Source organism: Ips typographus, linkage group LG8, assembly GCF_016097725.1.
Source record: "Ips typographus isolate SLU linkage group LG8, UJ_Ityp_2.0, whole genome shotgun sequence".
Taxonomy (NCBI): domain Eukaryota; kingdom Metazoa; phylum Arthropoda; class Insecta; order Coleoptera; family Curculionidae; genus Ips; species Ips typographus.
In genome coordinates this window covers 6,865,940-6,886,838 of record NC_138429.1, presented here as the reverse complement: position 1 = coordinate 6,886,838, position 20,899 = coordinate 6,865,940, and the positions used below count along the sequence as shown (strand labels likewise).

Genomic DNA, 20,899 nt, shown 5'->3' with positions numbered 1-20,899 from the left:
CAACAAAACGAGATTGCTTAGCAGATTTTAGTTACCTATCAAAATTGAGGTCTAAGCTGACCTTTTACATCTTGCTTTACAAAGGAATGCCTAAACATGGGACACTGTGCATCCTGGAGTAAGAAAGATTTCTTGAACCGTAATTTCTAGATGCAAAGAATTTTTTCGATCTGTTAAACGATGATATTGGTGATGATTCTAGCAATGCTAAAATTGATCAAACAACTGCCAAAAAATCGTGGCTTGTCAGAATCACCGTACAAATCTAATCCAAAATAAAAAATTAAACAAAATCAAACAGTGAAAAATGTTCAATTACCAAGATCCTGTCATCCAAAGTGCGACAATTGATGCCAACCCAGATATCTTACTCAATAGTAGTTTAGCAGGTGTAAGCAGATAGAAGAACTTCATGTTTGTTCTAAAATTTTATAGAATATTTCGTATGTCATCAACTTGTTTAAAAATTAATGCTTAATTCTCATTGAACTTACCAAATTCAAATAAAGTTGATATGTGCTCAACTGTCAAATAAGGCTACTTTTGTCACTAATGAATTTTTGGCCATTTTTGTTGTCTCAATTGATTTACTATAATATCAGTGAATACGTGGCGTTAAGATTCAAAACGATCTAGCACCATACGGGCACAAAAAACCGCGCAGCGCTCTGCTCCTGACGGGGAGGCGCTCCATCATGCCGCCGTCTACAGAGGGTGCGCGCGTCGCTTAAGCTCTTACCGCTGGGTTCTGCTGTAGGTGTGCCGTGAGTTCCAGCGCGGGGCGTGCAAACGCGCAGAGAGCGAATGCCGCTTCGCGCATCCCGCCGACTCCGTGACTGCCAATGAGGACGGCACGGTCACTGTCTGCATGGACGCAGTCAAGGGCCGGTGCAACCGCGACCCCTGCCGCTATTTCCACCCCCCTCTGCACCTCCAAGCCCAAATCAAGGCCGCACAGTCGCGGGCTAGCGCGGTATGCTACGCTATTAGTCAAAAGTCGTCTTTAGGGCCGCACGCCGCACGACTTGAGCCTTTTCTTTCTTGTTTTGTTTCTTTTCGTTTTCGTTTTTAGTATTGATGTTGTGTGTGGCGTTGCTCTATCGAGTTTTTTCCTATTTTTTAGTTTTTTTTGTCAATTTTTTTATGCCTTAACGTTGAGGAATAAGGACAAATGTGTCTTGTGTAAGTCATACTGTCTAATTATGTATAAAGCAAACCACTCACTCTTATGAACTAAATTACATAAGTAGTCATCTCAATTACACCAAAATAAATGTACAGATCTTCCTCAACGTTGGCTTGATTCGATGTTGTGTTGTTCTGCTTCGAGACCCTAACCTTTGCCTTTATTATGTTTTTATTAATTTCTCTGAAGTTGAGTTTTTGATACTAACTTACTTGATATGTCCCTGCTATCAACCCCGCTACCGCAGTCAATACCTCTAGACGTAATTGAGCTACCCCAAAGCGAAACTCCCAATGCAATGACCCGCTGCTATACTCTCTCTGCTACTTCCTTCTACGTCCCAAGTGTAGAGAAACATGCGCATTATAGTTTAGACAACCCAAATGCGGCCGCTGATCTTTCCTCACTATCTATTTCCTTTCCAGTCCTTTTGGCTCTGTAACCACAAAAAATTACGACAGATTCAAGTTAGTGGGATTGGATATTGTTCATAGGAAAGTCGTGTGAGGATTTCGTTATCATCGTTCGGCGGAGAGAAGCAGCTCGTCATTGCGTTTAAGGATTCGCGTTATATTTCGTTTAAAGTGCACGCAATTTTAATGTTTATAATATGGCTTCAATGAAAATATATCATTATTCACCTATTAAAGAAAACCTCTTTGTTAGATACAATCATGCATGAACTAGAATGTCATAGTCAGTGATAGAGTTTGAATCACGTAAAGCACGCACTTTTGCACCAGTTGGAGGTTGTTACAATTTTACTTTATTCTTATTGATGATGATGGTGTAGTTCAAAGTCTGTTTTAACCCTTGTGTGGACTTGTAAGCCGCGGTCTTCTCCTATGTAAACTGTAGAAAGAAAACTGAAAGACTACGTTCCACCACAAGTTTTGTTTAGGTTTTTGGATTACAAAAAAACGAAAATTTTATAAGAAATAAATGTCCAAATTTAATAACATTAAAGTGCTTTCTATTAAATGAATTAAAAATCTGAGTTTACTTTTATGGAGCGTAATCTTTTGTTAATGATGAGGGTGAAAAGACCGCGGGTAAAACATCAATTAATTAGAGCTGGTTTGTTTTATTTCTCCCCCCTGCCGTTGGTGCGGATGCGCTTGGTCTTGTGCCGTTGCTGCTGCTGCTACTACTACTAATAGCCCGCCGCCGTCTCGCCAATGCTGGCGCAGCCGGCAGCCGCCGCCGCCGCCGCTGCCGCAGCCGCAGCCGCCCTCGAGATTGGCAAGAAGAGGCCACGCGAGCCTAGCACCGCCGACACTGATCTATTACTGGTACCTTTTGCGCCTGCTTTGCATGATTGACACATTTCTTTTAGTTTTTCGTTTCGTTGATTTGTCAGCGGTGGCCTTTCTATTTTTTGGGCCGATGTTGTTAAATCAATGATCATAATTAGTCACGACACAATGCACACTAAATAACACACTTCACGACATTATCGATAGTGGTTGATGTCTTTATCTACATTCGGAGGGAAAGAAGACTGGAAACTAAAGAGAGTCTGACTGCTTAAGATTTAACTGAATGCTTTAAACACTGTGTGCAAAAAGTTCCAGATCACTCTATCAATAATTTGTAAAATAAAACTTTTTTCATTTATATTAACGAAATTTTAAAATAACAATTTTCTTATCATTCAATATAAAAATAGCCAAATTATGATGTACCAATGTACTAAACAAAATAAAAAATGCAAACTTTGATTCGTAGGTTTATCCCGTATTATTACAATAAATTTCGGAAGGAAATTTATCCTTCGTACCGATCATAGACCACTAATTTACTTCTTTGGAATGACCAATATAATATTTTTCTACATTTTTGATACCTACAAGAACTTTTTTGTACACAGTATATAGTTATTTTATTAGTCAAACAATCTAACATTATAGCTTCCAGTCTAATGTCCGACAAGAAACGCCGGCTTTGTAAAAAATGCTTTCATAATCATTGAAAATTTAACAATGTAAATTACGCTTTGCTGCTACCGCACCAAATCTTCTGTTATGTGTACAATAAATTCAGGTTCAACAGTTCAACAACGAATTGAAGAGCGTATAGACAGATCGAACTGCTATCTTGGCCAGTTGTTAGCATGTTGTGAGAGGCTACTTGAACCTGACAAATAAATTAGGTCCCCGCTAAGCGGCTTTATTCTTCATATACTAACGTGCACGTCAATGTTATTTAGGTTTTAGCATTGTAAAGTCTAATCAACGCTTTTTCTATACACACACATTGAAGGTATTTTTTTCATATTACTCGCAACATTCTAGCAACATCGACTTTTGTCAAAGCCAACAAAGATTTTTTTGTCGATGTTCCAACCCGTCTGGTGACTTGGCAACGGCGTTCCTTGGCGGATATTGCGCCGTTGCCGTTCTTAACACGTTTTAGACTTAATACTAATAAGGTTTTATAGTTGTTGTCTGTTTATTTAATAACATTTAGTGAAAATGTTTTACTGTTTTGCTGTTTCGTATTGCTATAACATTTTTTGGGCTAATTGTGGTCTCTGTAATTTTATTTCAGATGGATATGAAGTCGGTCGGGTCGTTTTACTACGATAATTTTGTAAGTATTTCCATTCCATATGTAACTTAAGAAATGCTTATTGTATTTAAATTATTTATTACAAAGTACTTTATCTACTAGATTAAGAAACGTCGTTGGATGCTTGATTTACCTGAAAAATAATGTGATAAAACTATGCAAATTACTTGATTCATATTGACTTCCCATAGAAAGTTTGAAATACATATGCATGACTATGAAATAAACAAAACCATAGATTCCATATCTTTGGTTTTATTATTTAGATTTTTTAAAAATTGAATTGTTTTGTAGGCCTTTCCTGCTGGCGTGGTTCCTTATAAACGACCAGCAGCCGACAAGTCGGGTGTACCCGTTTATCAACCGAACGCGGCCACTACGTATCAACAGTTGATGCAGCTGCAGCAACCGTTCGTGCCCGTTTCATGTGAGTACCCCGTCTCACCTGCCCCACCCCCGTCCTCAGCGGCTTCGCCCACTGTTCCGGAGGCTGCTGCGTCTGCACAAACTGCCTCAGTTGCCGCACTGTCAGCGGCAAATTATTTGCAACAAACGCAGCCGCCTCCGCCACAGACACAACAAACGGCCCAGCTAGTTGCAGTAAAAGAGACCGAACAGCAGATGGCTATGTCCTCTGCTGTGACGTCGACTTCAATGGTGACGAACAGTTTACCGGCACAACAGCAACAACAACCGTTGACAGTTTTTCACGATCCTGCTGCCATAGCAAAAGAAGTGGCACAGCAAAATTACGCTAAAGCCGTTAAATTAGCAGCAATGACCGCTACATCGATGGCGCAACTGAATCCGCTTAATTATACTGGCGTTTCCCTTAATAAGCAAGCACTTAGTATGCCGCAGCCAGCTTTACGATATCCGTCCGGAGCTTTGCCGTTGAGTTTCGGTGCTCACCTCGGTGGTTTAGCCGCTACAAATCCTTATTCGGCCGCAATCGCCCAACAAAATTTCTTAAACAATATGGCCAGGGGACCGACAGCGACGTTGTCACTTAACCCGTACTCTTTTATGAGGCCGGTTACGACTCCGGCTTATGGAGGAGTCATGACAACGGCCGCTAGTCCACTTTTTAATGGTGGTCTTTTGGCAACTGCGCAGTACCCTACTGCGGCCGTGGCACCTTCTGCTACTACAGTGGCGCCCGCGACAGCAGTTCAAAATAACAACAATAACAATAATGTGGTGGTTCAACCATATAAAAAGCTGAAAACTTCGTAGACCGCGCATTGGCGTTTTTAATGTTTTTATCGTTTTTAAAACGTAACGTGTTTGTTATATAGGCCGTGTTTTGCCCCTATTAATCGTATTAAAAATTAATCAAGTCTAGTCAAAATGATTACAATATAAAGGTGCCGGTAAGCTGTGAGTGCCTCAAAACTGTGATACCCTCACACCCGAAAAGCGCTTTAAAAGCACCGCTAATAACTTACCTTTCTCTCCCCCCTCTTTATGACACTCATTTGCATTAGCCTACTAATCTCCCTTCTCCCATTGTCCTTCAATTCGTACACTAGCGATTGTTTTACTATTGGTGGATAGGTTTCTAGGAAGATTTGTAAGAAAAAATGTAAAACTATTTTTATGCCAACCAGGCGTATTGTTCCCGATTTTTAATGAAATTTGCATGACGTAATTCTGGAATTATATTCTAGTACTTAGGAGACGTACAGTTTTAATCATCAATCAAAGCTAATTTGGATTGCATGGTAGAATTTTAAGCAGCGTATTTATCTGTTAGACAAGTGCCATTTTTGTAGTTTTGATGTTTTTATTTATCTGTTAACTGGCCCAAAAAGATCGTCGACACTGATCTTACAGATTTTTGTTTTTTTTTCTACAAACTTGTCTTTACTTTATCATAAATACGGTGCTGTTTGTGGAAAAAAATTAGTGCTTTATGGTATTTAGCTAGAATTTTAACGCAGTAATTTGTTTTATAAAATTAACACAGCAAATTAATATGTTAACCAGTCTAAGTTCATTATCACAGTTAATAACCAAATATTCCAAATAATATAATTAGATACTTTGAACAATTCCAATTACTGTAAATAATAACTCGATAATGTACAGTATCTATATTGCTGCGTCAATTTTCCAGCCAATATCAATACCTCAAAAACAAATTAATTAAAAGTTGCTTTTTGATTCGGCGCCACCCTCTCGATGTTTTAGACTGCTTCCTATACTAACTTATGGCATTTTATACCGAGTGTTGAACATTATTATTGCATGGGGGTGTTTGACTGCATATCGTTAAGTACATACACAAACATTTTTGTTTGGGAGCTGCTTATCCTGTCGAGTTACGTGTGTGATCTTTTTGGGTTGGCACTTCACGTAGTCTTCTAAGGACATCTATTCTAATCCTGTTTTGTTGTACATTTTTCGCTTTAATTCAACCAATCGCTCTTCCTTTTTAAATTTTGTTACAGTAACAATATTCGTGTATGTAGGCAAGACACTGGCCCTTTTGTTCCTATTTTTTTAATGATAATAGTTTTGTGAAAGTTTTAGCCTCCAAGGCTTTAAATGTTGTTTTTATATTATCTTGACTATTAATATTGAGTTTTGTTTGTCGTCTTCCTGTGTTCGATCTCCGTGGCACAAACATGTAGCACATGTAATGGTTTATTCGTGTTTTAATTTTTTAATTTGTATGTAGAGCAAATGTTTACGCTTATAGGCCAGAAGTGCAATTTTAGTAGATCTCCGCCGATTTTCGGTTAGGTTGAGAAAGTTTTACAGTTTCTGTCCGTTGCCGTGATAAAGTTCCTTTTATATTTCTAGATAGTAATATTTGTTTAACCTAAACCACTAATCGGAAATCTACTAGTTCTGTTCGAAGGTACAACTATAATGGGCTTATTTTTTTTATTGTGGACTATTAACAGGTGGAATATTGTTTATAGACCAACCGCTAACATCCTGTCAACATCACCAGCTTATCAATCTATACTCTCCTCATTCATAACGCCTGTACTTATTGCATTTCAAAGCTTTTTGCAAGATTTGTTTGCAACTTACAACAACGTAGAAACATTGGTGTTTAGATACTGGCTTGCATTAGAAGAAGTTACTAGATTGATGTTATATGGTGTGAGATTTTGTTCATGGGAAATCAAGCCAAAAAAACGTGACTGGTCAAGAAAAAACACTAAGCTGAAAGCTGCTTTTTTGGACCAATCATAAACTACCCACTGTGTTTAGATTTGCGCAAATGTTGCAACACGAGATGGGGCAACATCTGGTGACATTTGTAGTTAAGTAAAACGTACATTTGTACGTTTTAAAGTTGACTACAGATGTGGCACAACAACTATTCCGTTTGTGATCCAGTTGATATGCTGGAAGCAAAATATTCTTCGTTCGATGATGAGTCAGTAGATTTGGGACTAATTCCCAATAATCAAAAACTTTACACCATATAGTCAATCATATTGTAAAAGAAAAATATTTTAAAAAGAGAACTACTGAATATTACTTGTTTATCAACTGACAAAAAATGCTGAATTCCTCTCTTGAGAAAAACAGCTTTTTTAACATGTAATCCCATTCGTTACCTATTTTTTGTTTTGGTTTTGTTATGTATTCTCTTATAAAACAGTTTATCCATGCTGTTACCACTTGAGTTTAACCTTAATTTTACTGCAAAGCGTCGAAAGATTTAACTTTAAATGTTGGTTTTTAAGCTGAAGGATAGACAGTTGAATCTTTGCTACCTTCTCTACTTACGGATTTATTTTTTACCGCTATTTTAAAGCTATTTTATCGGTAAATTAGTAAGTAAACCAGTATTGAAATCCTTAAATAAATTACACTTTTGAAACTCAGTCACTTACGAAGTCTTGCCACATTTGTCAGAAGCATTGATTTCCAATAGTTCTTTTTTCTACCCATTAATTTCCCACAAATAATTTTTAAATTTACATACTTGCAACAATTAATTTTTAAATTCAGGAATGTACCCTATTGAAAATTTTAATTTTAAGAGTTTCCAAACGTTCGGTTTTTAGATAATTTACTCTCTGCTACACAAGTCAAACGAAGAATTGACCACTACGTCTAATTTCAATTAAATTTGAATAAAAAATTAAACAAAAAAGTATCCAAAACAGAACACTTTATAGTTGTACCATTTCGACAGTTTAATCATGTTAAAAAAAAATCAGCGCTAAATATTTGTTCTGTGTCCAAAAGTAGTTCCACGTAATTGTAAGATATTAGGCTAGATTAGAAGGTTTTAATGTATTATTATCCTATTATTATAACGGTAATAATTACAGAAAATTGAAAGATGTGTCTTACTAATTAGCATTTACGGTATACTAATCAGTTTAAAAACAAAAAGGAATTATGAAGTAACGTAACTAGTGACGTACGTAGTAGTTTCTTATACGTACGTTTGATAAAGTTGTGATGCATGTATTATAAACATACAAAAATCATTTTACTATTATATTTAATGATAATAATTAATCAGTTTAGAAGATACGTGAAAAAATTGCATTTTTAAGTAGGATGATTACTACATTATTATTAGTGTTATCAGACAGGTTAGAAAAGTGAATCAGCTCGACGTTTGACCGCTTTGTGAAGTAGATTTTTTTTGGGTAAATGGCTAGAGCTACGGGTTGTTTTCGACGTGTTTTTGCTTCTCAAAGAGCTTATTTCTGAGCTTGTTCAAGCACAAGCAGAATAAGAAAAAACATGTCGATCACTGCCAAAGTGTGCGCGTAATCAGCTGCCAGCCACCTTAAATCCAACTTACAATATAATAATGTAGTGCCTTTTAGGCTGCTGATCACGCTTCCGCTATAATATACATTTGAAAAGGTGTGGGTCACATTCATAGCGTCCTTATATTTCTCTCGCCATAAAGTCGATGATTTACTTTGTGTATTTGTATTGTTCTAATCCTGAGGTGTATGTATTTATCACGGCTACTATTTGTAATAATAATGCTTGAAAATGCATGATATTTGTTTTATTAATCATTTTTTTATGCTTATTATTTCGTCTTTTCCCCCTATCCTCTTTTTTACAGTATAGTTCAGTAACTTTATATCATTTTGTTTATTTTTTTGCTGAACTAAAAGAAAGTTCAGAATTACCAATGCACTTTATTTTTAAGTTAATGTATCAACTTGTTGGGTGTTAATTTTTTTAACAATGATTGTTAAAAATAAAGTGCTGTAACAGTACAACGGGAAAGAATTTCCTAAAACACCACTTCGTCCAAAACATTATACGCTTCAGCTTGTGTAATGTGCATTTTGTACAAAAGAAAACTATTCTTATTTTGCACCATTTCTAACCAAAAAACAACCTTTCAGCTGTTTGTTAGTTAATGTTGGGGGTATTACCTTTTAACTTGAAACTAAGTCTACTAGAAATTCATTTGCCTGCACATTGCACAACGCTATAATATTAATAAATAGTAGAGGTACTACTCTATAGTAACCTACGAAGAGGGCGAATAAATATTTGCTCCTTCAGCTTTGGTTTTATGTCTGACATTGAAAAGTTAAGAACTTTGTGTGTGGAACCACCGTAGTGAATTTAGACGCTTTTATTAAATATTGTATTTAGCGCGGTAGGTACGGTACCGTTGGCGTGCGCCTGCGCGCTTTGGAAAATATAATTAGGATTTTGGTGGGCGTATTCATATTTGTGCATGTCCTAGTTATGTTTTTCCTGAAAGCCGCTGTTTTGCTTGCGGGACGACTACTACTCTCATGTAGCTTGTAGTACTAAGTAAGTAAAAGTACCCGTACGTTTTTTGGTGTTTTGTTTTGATTACAATTTTAATTATTTGCAGACCTCCATTGGCAGCATTGGCACAGTAACATTGGCTTTGTTCCTCCTTCTCATACTACTGTTTAATACTTACTTAATGTGATTTATTTTTTTAACATAAGTCTTTTCTCTATTTTGCTTTAGGATAAGTAATTGTTATCAGCTGTTTAGGTAGATTTCCAGCTATTGTAAGTAACTTTTTTTTGGCTCAGTACTTCTGGGTAGTTGAGTATCTGGGCCGCAGTAATTATGTTTGGCACTTAGTTTTGCTCTGTTTGACGGTTTCATTTTGGTTGAACCGTTTACATTTTAGTTCAGTCTAAACTGCAAATCGAATCAAAATAGTCTGTCTTAAGAATTCATTGCATATAAAGTGTCTATAGAAAGATTTTATCTAACGGATGAAGACAAATTAAATTGGGTCTTTGAACCGAACCATTGTTGTGAATACACTCATTACCAAACAAATTTTCTGTTGCTTTACCTAGCACCCACATACGAAATTAAACTCGATCTAGAGAATTGTTTTTGAAAAGTTGTTAATTAAGATAAAACTAAGGTAATTATGCTGTTGTGTTTTGTTGTCGAAGTTTCCATCGCAGAACTAAAATAACTGATTACAGTGTTGTAAAAGATGGTTAATTTGAAGTAAAACATGTTTAAATAATGCAATGCATAGGGAAAATGAAACAAAAACAGGATGATGATAACACTTTTGAGTGTGACAAATAATGTTTTTTTGAAGTTATCAAATGGATAAATTTCATGTCTAACCAAACCTTGACACTGTATTATATGAAAAATTTCAATATTTTAAACAGGTACGTCTTTGTTAGAGTTTCAAATTATTTGGAAATCTGTTGATTGTTATAGTAAAAATTTACCCTTAAACAGACAGAATACTGATTTCTGTACAATTAAAGCAAATTTTACTTATTTAAAAATGTTTGAAGAATTTGCTTGACGCTTTTAGTACTTCGATTTGCAGTTTCGACTGATTAATGTTCTACTTTTACGTAGATTGTACTGTACTTGAGTAGGGAATGATACTATAAATCAACAATTTGATTTGCTTTTTATCTGTTTCATGCTTACCGCCAACGCACACGTTTATCTATCTAACAATCGTCAACTGCCGTTGTGCGTATATGCGAACTACCCCGCTCTCCCAACGCAACAACATAAACTTAACCTCTCATTTAAAAAAATAAATAAATAAAAAAACATTGAAAACAAACATACGGTGGTGTCTGGTGGGTTTACTTACTCGTATACTATGGCTGTGTAACTGCGATGCCCGCTTCTCGCTGATGCACTTCAAATATCTCTGCATGACGCCATCATAGACAATGGTGCGCCTACGCCCTCCAACGCCCCCTTTGTGATCTACACTGACGAGCAAGGACAGGTATTCACGTTGTTTTCGCTTTGTCTCCTCCCTCCCAGTAAGCTGTGCTACATTTACGCTAGAACAACAAAAAATACAATTGGTTCACGTATGTACTTTAACTAAAACGCAGAAATCTAAATGCGCACCAATCTGATCTAATTTTTCTATGCCTATCTAGATTTCTGTGTTGTCAGCACCATAGTGCCATTTGTTGACATTTAGAACATATTTGTTAATATTGAGCAAAGTTCTAAGTGTCGATATTAGTCAGTTGTAGGACGGCTTGCACGGTTTAATTTACGATATTAATCCCAAAAACATAGTGTTCAACTAACAGCAAGTTACAATGTTGCTTAACTCAACTAATCTTAACCCTTTAGCTTTCTGTGTGTGCCACCACCCCATACATTGTAACTTGTTTGTATTTTTGTGTTTTTTTTTTGACATGTAGGGTGACGCCGTCGTCTTTGACGGGCTTTCCTTTGAAGGCTAGTTGCGAGTGAGTTTGCGCTTTAACGGTGCCAGTAATTTGTAGTTCGACTGTTTCTCCCCGCCCCATTTTAAATTTTTTAGCTATACTGGTTGGATGCGTAATCGAAGGTTTTTTACTTTACATTAGTCGTAAAAATGATGAATAAAAAACTATAGGGCATAAAGTCATGGTTTCCGTCATGACAACCTAGGCGAAAACAAACATTGACCAAAAAACCTTAAGATCATTCAAGAACTTTCTTTCGGCCCAAAAAATAGCATTTTACGGCATAGATAAACAAATAATTATTGCTAAAGTATTCTCGTCGGTCATTTACAGCTAAAGCGTTAATTTAACAATTACTTTATCAAACATTTTTCATCTTAGAGCGTTTCTCCAGCAAGGCCAAACTATTAATCCAACTCAGTTGACCTTAATTCCTCTTTAAATAAGTCTTACGATCTAATGCAACAATAAAGCTAATTCATTTGAAATTGATAAAAAAATTGCCTTAATCGACCCAAGAAAATAAGTAAATTCTTTATAGGTCTGTTCGCAGAGAGAATTATTAAGACATCTATTGGCCACAAATCAGAAAACGCCACGTGAACATTCAACCAATGAAACTTGACATTTACTGTTTCTGAGTTGGAAACCAGTTAGGGATTGCCTCTGCGAACAGACTAATAGCAATAAAAATTTATCTTTGACATTTTTTTAAAATAATAAGTAAATTTACAGCATTTGTGTAAATCACAGCACAATGGCTGCACATTGGCAAGTTTAGAGTGATAGCTATATAATTTTTGCTTTTAGCTTATATTGGCGTAGAATTTAGTAACAAACTTTTTTGATATTGTACATTTGGTAATAAATGTGCTTAAAACGCTATTTCTGCTACACAATCAAAAACCGATTACCCGTCCAACCTAGCAAAACATTTTCACAGCTTTCAATCGTTTCTATACTAGCCCGTAAATTGAAATAGATTCTCAAACATTCTGCATGTAACACACTAAGTTCCAACTTATCGTCATACTCCCGTTGTATAACACTTTTTGGCTTTGGTTTCGACTTTCGCTGCAACATTTATTATACGCTTGTCGTTTTTAAGTAGTTGTTAGTGTTTTCTTAGAATCGTGACGCTTCCAATTCGATGTCCTGCTGAATGCAGAATGATTGACTATCTGTTGAAGTTAAGCTCCCATTGATGATGAAGAATGATAGACAACGCGTACTTTTTCTGTTAATTCGATCCCTCGGCGTCCGATGATTTCGATTATATTGCTGCTTTTGCGGATGTTTTTTATTGTACTATTCAGAGCAACTCACCGCAGAAGCAGCCGATATTTTTAAGAACGTTCTCTTGTATTTTACTGTTGATTGAACGACGTTTGTGTATAACAAGGCAACACTAATTTACCAATGTTTTTGCAGTTACTGGACACCCTCCCGGTGTGCCAAGATTTTAATCGTGGCCTTTGCACCCGGCCTACATGCAAGTTTGTACATCTACAGGAAGGTGAGTACGATTTGGTAAAAAAACAATTTAGTTAGTATACTTTTAATAAATATGTCATGTTTTCGATTTTCCGAGAATTCCTATTAATCTAATCGAAATGGATATTATGGGTCCTAAATATCCTCGTTATTTAGGGTACGTATTGATGATTATTTATTTATCCATGTCAATAATGATAATTAAACAAAAGGAGTGTAGAAACTTATCGGAAAGTGCTCAGTATGTATAGTGTATTTCAATTGAACTCCTAATCAGTGTTCTAAAGTATACTACGTGTTTCATTTGAAATAATGAATATCTGTGGCCTGTCCACGCCACAGATATTCATTCAAAAACTACACTTACAATGCATTTTCCTGTGAAGTTAATCATGACAACTTTGACTGTAAACATCTCAGAAACAGTAAACTTTTAATACAACACATAGTAGGTCATTACGTAGTTCTTGACAAGCAGAATTGTATCTTAAAATATACAGGTTGTCCTTTAAAATTTTTATTTGCACCAGTAATGACATCCAATTAATTTAATATACACTTTTTCGGAACACACAATGTTTTTAAGGTCACTTATACAGGGTGATTCCAAAGTTGGTGCTTTCCTTTCACCTGCGAATAGGGATTCAAAAAACAAGGTTTTTTTTCTTTGACACTTTTTCGAAATATGAACAATAACGAAGATACAGGGTGTCAAAGTTTTACTGAAAAAAATAATAATTTAGTGATTTTGGCCAAACCACTTGAAGTAATTAAACAAAATTTTGTAGGTGTCAATAGCTACGTGGAAAGGAAATTTTCCAAGAAACAACAATTTTCTTGCGTTTACCAGTGGCGTGCGTATAATTTTTTTAAAACATTTTCAAAAAAAAAATATTACCCTACTGGTTTTTTTCAAAATAAAATTTATTATTGAATTCCTTGTTCAATTCTAAAAATAAAACCCCTTTTATTATTTTTTGCTACGACGCACCATTTCCCAGTAAAAAAATAAAAACCGTCTTAATGCGTGCCTAAAATTAAATGCTGTTTTAATTTAAAATGTCAAACTATTAAAAATTCACCCTGTATAGTTTCAAATCAGTTTATGCTAAATTTAACATGAAAATCTTACAGATTAACTTCAGATGAACGTTTAACTATAAAACGTCCAAGTGGTTATCCTGACTTAAAGTGTCTACCTATGAATTAAAAGAAACAAGTCAGATATTTAATGAGTTTTGTCATAAGAACTAAAACTGTAGCAAGCCAAAATAAATCATAAAGACATATTTTTCTAATAAACAATAAAGTAAGTTTGCTTAGATTGCAACTTATTTAAAACTGTGGAAATAAATGTCAACTGACTTTAATCCTAATTCCCTTAGATTTACTTATTTTAATCAGTCCGCAAATATATGCACATTGCGAACTTTAATTCACTTAAAACATTCGCATCCTGAAAGTAAAGAAACTGATAATAAATTTAGAGCTTTTCTTTCAGTTCTACTGACTTATTGAATTTCCGCGATTAACTTTACCAGTATATTCCGCTCTTGTTTACTTAAGTCTTAATTTGATTAGTTACACCTCTAATCCGCATAACGTTCAATTATCGTAATGCTTTAGGACACAAAGGTTTTGAGTGGGGGATGGTAAAACTACTTAGTTTAATAGTGACTCAATAGATATAGAAAATTTGCAATCGATCTTTTCTTGAATTTGACATTAAAACACATGTTTTAATGTCAAATTCATACAAGCCTATACTTGTAGTTAGTGTTATGAAAGAGTGGTCGTGGACAAAGTATACTGTCATCCTCGTTTTTTCTATCTATTGTACCGGTACTATTAGTGGTACTCTCAGAAAACGATAATAAAAACTTCATATAATAATATTCAAATTAAATGTGTTTTGTTTCTAGGCGAGGGGGTGGAAGTGATCGACAACCGGGTGGCGGTATGTCGCGATGCCGCCAAAGGCCAGTGCTGTCGTTCTGCCTGCAAGTACTACCACATCCCCATAATGCTGCCTCCAGCCCCGGTTATGGCCGCCCTAACTTCCTACCTGACGCAACACCACCAGTAGCCACAACGACTAACACCGAAACAAACTTCTTTATCTTCTTACTATTATTATTCTTATTATCATTATTACTATTATTATTTATCGCAACGTTTATATATTTGCATAGACTTTTATTATACAAGATTATTGCCGCGTCATGTGATGACCGGACAAATTTTTGCGGGCCGTTCCGTGACGTTTTTAACACTCGTCGTCTTGATGACGGCGTCAGTGATTGTTAGAAACGTCACGAAGCGGTGTGCGGTATATTCGTAGCGTAATAGGATGTGCGAGCGAGTGAGCGAGAATCCTGCTTGTTCGACGTCGAAGTTTTTGAATAATATTCTAAAATTAAAAAAACAAATAGCTATACCGTTAAGTTATAAAAAAAAATCATTTTGGGGACACACAATCCGAATCAAATGAACGAAAAACTGTTAATGTTCCTATATAAGGTAGATAAGCGAAAAACTCCGGCCTTTTTCGAGTTGTTCGTTCCGGTTCCACAACGAATGAAGCTTTAAATTTTTGATTCAAAAATCCCCAACCACGTTTTTCTCTCTTTGTCTCGAGAAAAACGCAACGCTGTAAAAAAATTCTAGTCAGAATAATAATTTTAGAGCGACTGACTTTTCTTCCACGGTACGTCGCAGTAAACCAACGAGTTCCTGCACGATTACATTTTGTGACGATTGATAAGCATTTAAAAACTATCAAGAATATCCACTTTATCCACGATTAAAGGAAAAAAACTAAAAAAGTGAATTTGTACTGCTGCAAAACACGTGCAATAAAATGAGGTTTACAACCGCCAGTAAAATTCACCAAATAAAATGTCAATGTCCGTAAAGTTAACTGTTTTTTCCTTTGATCTGGGATAGTGATAATTGAAAGCTCCACGGTTGAGCACGGGTCTCTGCTTTGCTTCTAGCGCGTGCGCATCGTTTTTTAGTGTCAATGTTGGGTTGCGCTCTCCTGCCTCCCCGCATCAATATACCCCAACTTTTGGAAGTGGTATGATGTAACTTTACTGTTATTAACAAAAATACAAATTTTTTAAAAACTATGATTAGCAATTCCGTCCTTGTTGCATTGCATATTTTGTTGTAAAGGAGAAAGAAAATTATGTATGAAACCGTCTAAAGTGTTGAAATGAGTTTGATACTCATTAAAAGAGATTTGTATTTGCACGAAAACATCTCTTGAGCGAACATCATAGTCATAAAGCCACAATTAGATGTAACTGAGTTATTGTAACAAATTTGCTATACTAAACCTTTTAAAGGCTCTCATATTGTCAAAATAGCGCAAAAGTAACAAATTACATTATTTTATATGCAATGTCAATGAGGTCCAATGATACAAGGTCCGCTAAATGGGGAAAAAGATTGAAATTTTTGCAGTTTTTTCTATTCTGTTTACAGTGTTGCCAAATCTCCTCTAGTTTTTTAAATTAATAAACTAAACATATGACACAAATAAGATACAATATTAACGCTACAGTCTGGTTATGCAACCACGCATACAGAGGTGTACTGAATTTGATTTAATGTAGGTAAATTTTCCCCCAAACCCAAATCACTTACCTTCTAAATTTTGTTATTTTCGAGGAAATGGCTTGGTTGCACAAGAAAATGTTGGTCTTTCTAATAAAATGGTCATGTAACTAACTGTCAAATCCGGTATAATGTTACTTATGAAGCTTTACTCTATTTGTGTCAAAAGCATTGATTTGCTATTGTGTTTGCTTACGATTAATTGCCTATAAAAAGTTTTTAAATTTCGGTTGAATCGAGAGAAAGTTGTGCAATTTAAAGTTACATACATGCGTTACATTTGAAAAATACTAATTATTTCAAGAAATAGCAGAAAAAATGCTTTTAACATTTTCAGCTTTTTCTTGACCAATCAAATACTGCACAGTTAATTACAAGTTCAATATTTTTTCGTCAGTCTTTGGAAGTAAATCTACTGAGCTAGAAGAGATTTGACAACTTTGTCAAACAAAAGCAACGTTTTCCATATTGAACAGACCTTACCATTTCCGTATACTGTTAATACAAATAGTAAGAAATATGTCACACTCACAAGTTCATCATAACCATTTCCGTGTAGAATATAGCTTCGGGGTGATTTAACCCAAACTGTCGCTTCTTATGTAACACAAAATAATAATAATTTATAATAATTGATAACTTAGGTGTACAGGACGGCCCGTAAAATATCTACCCGGCCCAACCCGACAAAATGACAATCATATTGTCAGAATGTGTGGAACTCGCTTATTGTGATACAATATTATTAATAATTTGCTGGAGGTTTTGGAATTTTCCGGGCCGTCAGTTTTATAAGAGGTTTTAAGTTTATTAATACCTAATTGTTTAAGCGGTGACTCCACTGTGATAACTGTATTTTTATTGAGTAGGTTTTAATTAACCCAATATCTGTGGTTTTATTTTTTGTTGTTTAGTACGTGGACATTTTGGGGTAAATCGCCCTTGTCAGTAACGAGTAAGATAGTCGTAGTTTGAACCTATCCTTAATCGCTTATTACTATTATTACTTGTATATTGTTAATTACTAAAACAAGAGTATTGTAGCAATCAGTAGAAAGTAGAATGTTTTACAATGTAGCCGTTAGATTTATAGCTTTAACCCCTCACTCCTCAGCTAATTTGCTTGCTGCATGTTAACGACGCTTATAAGCGCTTTCCTTCTAACAAAACTCGCTTACGCTTATTTTGTTTCCTTATCCTCGGCAAATCATGACAATTATTACTGTTTTTACGTTTGACGGAGAGAAAAATTGAATGTTCGGCTTCCATTTTTTACCAAATATATCCTTAGGTATATATTAAAGGAAAAAAAGAAGAAAATTGTGATTTTTTACAATGATAAATACATAATATTTTATTGTTATTTTCACGCCCTTTTTACTTGTACAGTTGTTGTTGATGCTAAATAGAAAAGTAGACCCAATCGTGACGTGAAACGAAACTAAAAGTCCTTTTTTGTAACGTCGTCGCTTTATATCGCCCCGCTACTGATTTGTATACGTTCAAAGGAACAAAGTCAGAATTCTGTCTATAACTTATTTACATCAATAAAGCATTATTCTTGACCTTTGATCAATTTACTACATTAATACTAAGAAAGTTGTGAGAAACACCATTTTATTTACATTTTTATGAAACTGTACAATTTTTTAATAAAATCCTCACAACATTCAAAATCTCCATATAAATCAGGTTAATTTGATGGTTGTTGTGTTGGTAACAAACAGCACTAACATCAAAGTGTTGATTTAGCTATTTTTACGTTTCAGAATTATAGAAGTGCCAACTTAAATTGAAGAAAGATGTAAAAGGCAAAGGCAGTCAATTCGTAAGTTTTCTCTAAAACTCCTAAAGACTTTAAATACATAGTGTAGCTTGTATGGCGATGTATTATTTAGTCAACTATAGCTATAACTATTAAGTTGACTATTTTTAATAGTTGAAGAAAAAGACACATTTAACAAATGAGAAATTGACTTAATTTGTAACGTTTTTCATCGTTTTTATTCTTTAAAAATATAAACAATTTGTTCTACCACAAATCTGACTAAAAACGTGTTTGTACTCGTATAGTTGGCACTACTTTCAGCGTATTATTTTTTGCTTTTTATTACAGAAAATTCCAATTTTCTCGCTAGTGTGAGAATTCAATTTCCAATCTAAAATACTTAGTAAATAACTATTTAAATCACTTTCTAATTTTTTTAACACTAAAAATTTTATCTAAGAATCTAAAATTTCACTTTGCAAATTTTTATTCACCTTATAAACCATTACGCATTCATGGAATTTCCTCTCGGTCCTACCCGTGCGTAAAACGCTTCTTACAACACTTGTTACGTAATAGATGCTATACCGATGACAGACAATTTTTGTGGCGTTGTTCCTTTGACGAATTTGTAATCAAATAATTAGTTGAGCGTAAAATTAACGCCAAGTTTGCTTCGCTTTATTTTGTTGGGCTGCGCTTTTTTCCCTGATTATGAGAGCTTTGGCTAATTGGCTGTCAAAAATCGACAGCCGACAACACACAACACTCTGTTGGAGTCGTAACGCTTGAAAAACTTTGGTTATTTAAAGTTTTTAACGTAGTAAAATATTATTAACACGAAGGCCCGTCAGTTGCCTGGAAAATTTCTCGAAATGTAATAATATAAAGAATATTACCTTGGATAGCTGATATAATTATTATTAAGTAGGTTTGAAATAATCTAATAATGATATCTAAATATTACAAATGAAAAAAAGAAATTTATTATATTTTTATATGTTTACGTGTTTTTGTTTTTGAAGATGTTTTATAAATGATATTTTTTTTTTTGTTTTCTGTTATTATATTTATTGTGTGTTTTTTTAACGGTAACTGACTAAGGCGATGAGTTGGTGATGAGGAAGATACCGAGTGAATTTCTTAAATAAAATAAGCGTCGACCTAAATAGTGTTTAGGTCATTAACCTATAGTTGTTGTTAATTGATATATTTTTTAGTAAAACATCCGAAATTTCCAGAATAATAATTAAAAACAGAGTGATCCTTAGCGTGAGCCACATAAAAAGGACTTTTTACCCTTGAATCCGAGAAACATGTAAATATAGCGTGGCTCATCCTTTTTTAATTTGATCAACAACAATTTTGTGATATTTTTAGTAATGATTGTTATTTAAGTCACATCACGATAGGGACCGTTAAAGAACTGCCGATTTGACGGCGTTTTTTTAACGGCACCGTTAATAAGTAGACGTTATATACATTTGATCCTCAATCCGATTTGAAATACGGAATAACATGTAATGTTTCGTTAACTCCACAGTTAACCAATCATCTATGTTAAAGTAACAAACCGGTTTGTGGGGAAAAGTTAATTTTAGGTACAATAATCCTGGAATAAAAGGCGAGGCGGCTCGCTGACAACGAGGAACTATTTTGAAAATTTAACAAGATTATTTTTGGAGAAATATAAATTTTATGATTGTATAAAATAATAAATATATTATAATATAAAATTATTATTATTGTCACTGAACGTGTAAAGTAATAATGATTAATTAAATAATGAATATGTATGTATGACGGTATATACCTTATATAATATATTAAAATAGGAGTTCAGAATAATGTAATCGGCCTGGTTTCCTCATTGTCGCCGAGCTAAAACGGCACCCGTGTAGGAATTCCTGTAACCTCTGTCTCTCTATCTCTTTCTACCGCATAACAATATACCTAATTACGTAATAAATCTTCCTTTAATGAGGTTGTAAACATTAGAATCTATTATATTCCTGCACGCATGTCTCGGTTGTGAAGCTACAGTGAACTAATTATTTGATAAAGTGTGTGATTATATTTTTTGCCGACCTTCCTTGCCTGATGTTATTACAATTTTTTTGTGTAAATCAGGAATTCATTTTGTGCCATATAAAAAAATAATAATAACAAAATCAATTTTTTTTATTTTCCTATTCTTCAAACATTTCTGTAGTCAAACATTTTGTCAAGTTTACACGTTCACCGTTATGTCTCATAGACATGATTATTGATATACTATTGTTTATTAATTATTAATATGTAATAAGGATAAACTAATGATGTGATGATGATCTGTAGATCATACAACAAGGGGCTTTTAGGCCCTCATTTTCTGAATATAGTAGAGTAAATAAACCATTATGTGAAACTGTAACTTGATTTTTATTATTCCTATTATCGAGTCCATGAAACAAGCACTTGTTGCACGGTTGTTACAGAAAAAACTAAATATACCAAAATCAATAGTATTAGGAGCAGAACAGCAAGAAGGTATGTATATCTTAGTTATTTCTAGAATCTCTTCTTCAATTTGTA

The 20,899-nt window shown here is 34.6% G+C and overlaps 1 protein-coding gene and 1 long non-coding RNA gene across 13 annotated transcripts in view; one reads left to right on the top strand and one right to left on the bottom strand.

Annotated features, from left to right (window-relative positions):
• LOC145732948 (muscleblind-like protein 1) overlaps nucleotides 1-15,000 on the top strand; it is a 118,415-nt gene extending 103,415 nt beyond the window's left edge. For 3 of the 11 annotated variants that reach the window (XM_081985497.1, XM_081985499.1, XM_081985498.1), the window contains 4 exons: nucleotides 758-973; nucleotides 2,347-2,478; nucleotides 3,737-3,778; nucleotides 4,052-8,751. In XM_081985497.1, coding sequence (XP_081841623.1) covers nucleotides 758-973; nucleotides 2,347-2,478; nucleotides 3,737-3,778; nucleotides 4,052-4,993 — 1,332 coding nt within the window. In that variant the 3' untranslated portion in view covers nucleotides 4,994-8,751. Of the gene's footprint in view, nucleotides 1-757; nucleotides 974-2,346; nucleotides 2,479-3,736; nucleotides 3,779-4,051; nucleotides 8,752-9,596; nucleotides 10,847-12,873; nucleotides 12,959-14,858 lie in introns of those variants that run through there. The other 8 variants (XR_014179088.1, XR_014179090.1, XM_081985502.1 and 5 more) reach the window with 6 other exon arrangements.
• LOC145732950 (uncharacterized) overlaps nucleotides 968-20,899 on the bottom strand; it is a 54,538-nt gene continuing 34,606 nt past the window's right edge. The window contains exons 4-7 of one of the 2 annotated variants that reach the window (XR_014179092.1): nucleotides 10,842-11,040; nucleotides 1,399-1,622; nucleotides 1,225-1,344; nucleotides 968-1,147 (exon numbers count right to left, since the gene is read on the bottom strand). This is a non-coding gene — a long non-coding RNA (uncharacterized LOC145732950). Of the gene's footprint in view, nucleotides 1,148-1,176; nucleotides 1,345-1,398; nucleotides 1,623-10,841; nucleotides 11,041-20,899 lie in introns of those variants that run through there. The other variant, XR_014179091.1, reaches the window with a different exon arrangement.